Source organism: Ailuropoda melanoleuca, chromosome 4 (assembly GCF_002007445.2).
Source record: "Ailuropoda melanoleuca isolate Jingjing chromosome 4, ASM200744v2, whole genome shotgun sequence".
In the NCBI taxonomy this organism is placed as follows: Eukaryota; Metazoa; Chordata; class Mammalia; order Carnivora; family Ursidae; genus Ailuropoda; species Ailuropoda melanoleuca.
Genome location: NC_048221.1, coordinates 143,629,334 through 143,635,333, shown reverse-complemented (window position 1 = coordinate 143,635,333; position 6,000 = coordinate 143,629,334). Strand labels below are relative to the sequence as shown.

At 52.0% G+C, this 6,000-nt stretch overlaps 1 protein-coding gene across 1 annotated transcript in view; it reads right to left on the bottom strand.

The window, feature by feature from the left end:
• Positions 1-6,000, bottom strand: part of MYT1L (myelin transcription factor 1 like) — a 435,752-nt gene that overhangs the window by 113,734 nt on the left and 316,018 nt on the right. Inside the window, exon 9 of the mRNA XM_034659976.1 lies at positions 1,911-2,260. Within this exon, the coding sequence (XP_034515867.1) occupies positions 1,911-2,260 (350 nt within the window). The remainder of the gene's footprint in view (positions 1-1,910; positions 2,261-6,000) is intronic.

Genomic DNA, 6,000 nt, shown 5'->3' with positions numbered 1-6,000 from the left:
ACCCACTTACGTGAAACATAAAAATACGCGTATGTGAGGAAGCTTTCTATTCTGCAGACAAAATGGCATCTGTAAACATGACGAACGACTCAAAGACGAACCGTGAGCCCTGCTGCTGAGAACAGCCGCACAGTTTAAACATGTGAGGAAGATCGTCAGTCCCATCTCAACTTTACACAAAACAAACTCAGTGTTCGAGTCCCTAAATCATGCTGAAATCGGCCCAACTTGGGTAAGACCCTTAGGGCAGGATCCCAAACCTTTTCTCCCAGGAAGGACAATTTTCCAAAGTGACGTTGCTAATTATGGTTCTTGTCTTCCTGGCAACCCTACAGATAAACCCCAAGGAATAAGGGGGGAGGCACAGAGGCTCACAGACAAATGTTCCTTTTGTCTAAATGAGATGTGTGATCTCCATGACTGACTGACAGTCCGTAGAACCCTGATTAGCTTGTTTTTGGACTTGAAATGTGGAATGTTTACCTAGTCTACGGACACGTTTTCAGAGGCTCCTTGATGCTGGACCCCAGGCCCTCCCTGCCAGGTTCAGAGGGGAGAGACACAGGTGTAGACAGGGGTGAGTGCTACTGTGTTGGAAGCAATCAGTGTGGATTATGTGTGCACCAAATACCTGGCATGCCGTGGGCACACAGGAAAGGGCTGCTGAATGAACGGATGGCGTGTGATCAGTGCTATGATAAAGGCATGCCCAGGGCGCTACACTGTGAAAAAAGAGGGAGGGACAGCGAGTCAAGGGAGCTAGGACGTGCCCCAGAAGGATGAGGCTGGGGGACTTCTGAAGGGGATGCACAAAGCTATTTAAACACATTTCAAGCAAAACAGATTTTGCAAAGATGTGAACATAAGAATGAGTACGATCAGTGGAGAAACAGACATAAAAACCAGACGCAGGGGTTTAGAGTGTGTGATGGCGTGGCTGGCAGGACGGTGGCCAGTGNGCACCTGTCCTTCCTATTGAGACTCTAGCTCTCCTAGGATGCAGAGCATTGAAGAGTTTGAGCCCAAGGAAGAAGCATAAGAGAAAACACTCACGCCCCTTGCTTTTAAACACATTTGGCATTTCTCTGAGGCAAACTTTAGGCCAATAAAGGCTAAATCTAGATTCTTCAGAAAACTCCCACCTTTTTCTAGAAAGAAATGACTTTTAGGGAAAGGATTATCTTTCAAGTCATATTTATGAATCTGACACTAACAGAAACCTGGATATAAAAGCAAAACCATCTTAACTCTATTGCCCAAAGCATGGTCACCATCCTGTGCACCATGACTTTACAAGTATGCCTCATTCACAACGCTGGACGCCCCAGGTCAGAAACACGGTTCTTGGACACGAAGCAGATGACGGGTCAAGGAACTATCTCATTGTGGCAATATTCCACCGCGCCCTGATCCGTGACAGAAGTACAGCTTCGGCAATCGACAGACAAGACTGACAGCCCCGCCTGGTGCCCCAGGGGTCCTGCTGAGCTCCCAGCCCCTGGGAAGGCAAGCAGCGAGGGATCCCCGCCCCACCACTTGGGCTGATACAGTACGTCGTGGGTAGAGCATCCAAGAACACGTAAGGTTAAAGACCAGGTGTGCTTCCCTAAGTTTCTGGATAAAACAGCTAAGGTAAGCTAGTCAAATGTGCACTCGGTGAACACCGGGGCACATCAGTGTGGAGCAAGCTGACCTTGAGACAGCCTCTACTGTCTGGCAGGACAAGGAAAGGAATGCTTTCAAACCAGTGCTAAGGACACATGAATGGATACTCGTTTCGGCCTTGACCAGGCAGACTTATTTCATGAACAAGCAATCGGGAACGTGTCCTGAAGAGCAACACTGGGATCTCCACGTCGACACACTGGCCCCAGTCACCACCTGACGCGTGCTACTATTTTAAAGATTACCATTGTCGTCCTCCTCGTCGTCGTCCTCCTCCTCCTCGTCCTCCTCCTCGTCCTCCACGTCCTCCCCATCCTCCTCGTCGTCGTCCTCCTCCTCCTCGAGCTCCTCCTCGTCCTCCCGGTCCCCCTCCTCGTCCTCCTCGTCCTCCTCCCTGTGCTCGTCCTCGTCCTCCGAGAACTCCTCGTCCTCGTCCTCCTCCTTCTCGTCCACACCCTCCGACCCCTCGCTCTCATAGCACTCATCCGCCGAGGGGCTGTCGGCTTTCACGGCAAACGGTTTCCGCTTGGGGCCAGGCTCTTGGGGCTGCTTATCCTGTGTTTTTCTTTTTTTAGCCAAGGGGCAGCCATATACGCTGTGGAGAGAGAGAGAGAGAGATCTGTGTCACTATCTTTGGAGGTTAGAGAAACAGGAGCCCTGGTCAAGCGAGCTAAGGCTTAGCATGAGCGCCATCCATGCAGGGGCGGGGAGGGTCTGAGCACCTGTGCACACACACGCACACACGAGCACACACACGCATTCCCCTGGTCACCAATACACTAGTCTCCCTTCCCAGCTCTTCCTTGCGGCCACCCCATAATAACACGGAGGTCCCACGGAATTCAGGAGGATGGTCTGTGAGGCACGGCCTCCAAATCACGCAGGTGATGACACAAGTTCACTTTCTTAAACATCTGGCCAAACGTGCATTGTGTGTGTTGTACATTTTACAGGAAGACTTAGTTCACGCACAGCATATGAGTATACACCCACTTACGTGAAACATAAAAATACGCGTATGTGAGGAAGCTTTCTATTCTGCAGACAAAATGGCATCTGTAAACATGACGAACGACTCAAAGACGAACCGTGAGCCCTGCTGCTGAGAACAGCCGCACAGTTTAAACATGTGAGGAAGATCGTCAGTCCCATCTCAACTTTACACAAAACAAACTCAGTGTTCGAGTCCCTAAATCATGCTGAAATCGGCCCAACTTGGGTAAGACCCTTAGGGCAGGATCCCAAACCTTTTCTCCCAGGAAGGACAATTTTCCAAAGTGACGTTGCTAATTATGGTTCTTGTCTTCCTGGCAACCCTACAGATAAACCCCAAGGAATAAGGGGGGAGGCACAGAGGCTCACAGACAAATGTTCCTTTTGTCTAAATGAGATGTGTGATCTCCATGACTGACTGACAGTCCGTAGAACCCTGATTAGCTTGTTTTTGGACTTGAAATGTGGAATGTTTACCTAGTCTACGGACACGTTTTCAGAGGCTCCTTGATGCTGGACCCCAGGCCCTCCCTGCCAGGTTCAGAGGGGAGAGACACAGGTGTAGACAGGGGTGAGTGCTACTGTGTTGGAAGCAATCAGTGTGGATTATGTGTGCACCAAATACCTGGCATGCCGTGGGCACACAGGAAAGGGCTGCTGAATGAACGGATGGCGTGTGATCAGTGCTATGATAAAGGCATGCCCAGGGCGCTACACTGTGAAAAAAGAGGGAGGGACAGCGAGTCAAGGGAGCTAGGACGTGCCCCAGAAGGATGAGGCTGGGGGACTTCTGAAGGGGATGCACAAAGCTATTTAAACACATTTCAAGCAAAACAGAGATTTTGCAAAGATGTGAACATAAGAATGAGTACGATCAGTGGAGAAACAGACATAAAAACCAGACGCAGGGGTTTAGAGTGTGTGATGGCGTGGCTGGCAGGACGGTGGCCAGTGCGAGCTGGGGTTAGGAGCGGCAGACCAGCCTGGGGGACTCGGTGCGTCTCACCCCTGGGAAGGGCGTGGACGGAAAGGGTAGGAGAGGCAGTCACTGTGACGACCTGGTGTTGGATGAGAGTCCTTGGAGCCTCCGCTGGGCACTTAACTCCCTGACGGGCTCTGAGGCACCCCCAGCAGCAAGAAGAGGAGCGAGTTAGACGCACGGCGGAGGGCAGGGATGTGCACGTAGGAGGCATTCTGTTTGCAATATGATGGATTTGAGCTGTGTGTGGCAGGTCTCACAGAGTGAGGGGTTGGACAGATACTCGACTTTGTACTTCAGGGTGCCCTGCTGTAACCCAGCATCTCGCATGCTTGCTTTAGGGATGCAAGGAAAAGGTTAGTGCAGTGCACACTGGGGACCCAGTGAAAGGTGGTGCCCGCTCTTAGATCACCATCTCGATTTTTCTTCTTGCTCGGGGTCCAGCAGCATGTCCCTTCTCATAGCTGTGGACACTTCCTATTGTGCTGTTTGTCACTACTATCAACTCTTCCCAGACAATTCAGACCAGGATGGGACAGAAATGACACTGATTTCACGTCTTAGAAAATGATTTCTTCTGGTTGCTTGCAGTAAAGATAACATGATTCACTGGGTGCCCTGGAGGACGCTGGCAGGCATTGGCACCCAGAGTTGAGGGACTTCGTTTCCATCCTGGTGTGTGACTGTGGGCAGTCCCTTCTTCTGTAGAGGGCCACTGCGTGATTGCTAGGACGCCACCACCGCCTCCTGAAACTTAGCATCCTCAGAAATGTAATAACCCAAACAAGAATACTTACTATAACCAGAAGAACACTGAGGAGAATGCGTATAGGTCTGTACAGCATTTCTAAGATTAAACAGACAGAGTTCTGAGCTGTCTTTCATGTGACTCTTTCCACGGACCAGGGAGACTGAGTCAGTGGCCTCGCACACACACGGCAGCTCCCCCTGGCTTGCCGTCCACCCCCTTGTGCTGAATGACCACCTGAGTCGAGTCTGAGCGCCACACCAGCCAGGCTTCTGGCGAGAGGGCCCTGGTCAGGAGACGGCTGACATGCCCAGTCTGTGTCTATCCAAGTGAAGACTTCGCAATCAGTGCACTTCCTCTCGCAGACCCAGCCCACGGTGTCCAGGTCATAAGGCCGCCGGCACCTGCCCATCGAGGAGCTCTGTTCTGCATAAAGGTTACCTTCACAGAGCTCCGGGCCTCCCTTTGACCATCAGATTCATCCAGATTGCTAGGAAGTGAGGTAAAACCAGCCGGTTCTATGCTATTCCGTGGTGCTACTCGAAACGCTCGCCCGCACCGGGAGCAATGGGAGACCCCTTCCGACGCACAGGCCAGCATGGCTGGGGCTCCTGCTCTTATCTTCCCTCTGTCCACACACACTTAGCTGCCCGAGATCTCCAGACGGCCCGCTTGTTGCTCAGACCTTAAGTGGCAGGGAGCACATTTCAGAGCAGGAGAGTGGAGATTGTCCTTAAAGGAGACGCTGCAATTAGAAGGCCACAGAACTGGACTTTGCTCTGGAGAGACAGGCCGCTGGGATTCTGGAAGGCGGCCTGTCTGAGCTGCAGGACATTGCAGGTGGGGGTTGGGGCCCTAGCCTGCTGAGCTGGGGCGTCTGGCCATCAGGACGGCTCCTCTTCGGATGTCTGCCCACCTGCCCCTCTTGCTGTCATGGTGAGGAAAGAAACCGCGGCCCGGCCCCTCCTGCTCTAGCCCCTCTCCCCGTCTCCTGGTGCCCTCCGTGGCTCCCTGTCCTCTAGAGCCCTTTTTGGTAGCAAGGCAGGGGAGTGGGGGAGAGAAAGGCAAGGAGGGAGAGTAGAAACACCTCTGAGTCAGACAGTGGGAGAAGCCTGGGTGTGGAGCACCAGGGCAGAGTGAGGAGGGAAGGAGTTGGTGTGCGTCTGCCTGTCACCCCCGAGCATGAGCCTCACCTAGCGGGTCCTGGAGTCAGCACATGGCGCATTGGCAGACAGAGTAGTGATGTGGAGGGAACAGCATGTCCAGAGCCCTGCATTCCTGGCTGGGCTCTGTTAACACCTGGATGGGCTCCTGGACACTGGGTGGGCCTCAGTTTACCTATCTTTGTAATGGAAGAGTTGCCAGGCCGTCGACTGTGTTACAGTTTTAAAGCATTTAAAATTCCTAAATGGTCTCCTCATTGTTCCTAGTGAAGTATAAATTCTATCGTCTACTCTGCTTCTGTTTTTGATTTTGGAAACCATTTCGATTAAGCTTCCAACTGTTGGAGTTAAGCTGACCTGAAACATCCAGTACCTTCTGCCCCTTCGCACGGCTTGATGCTCAAAGTCCATTAATATTAACTGTAAATCATATCAAATGCTTACTGCAAACA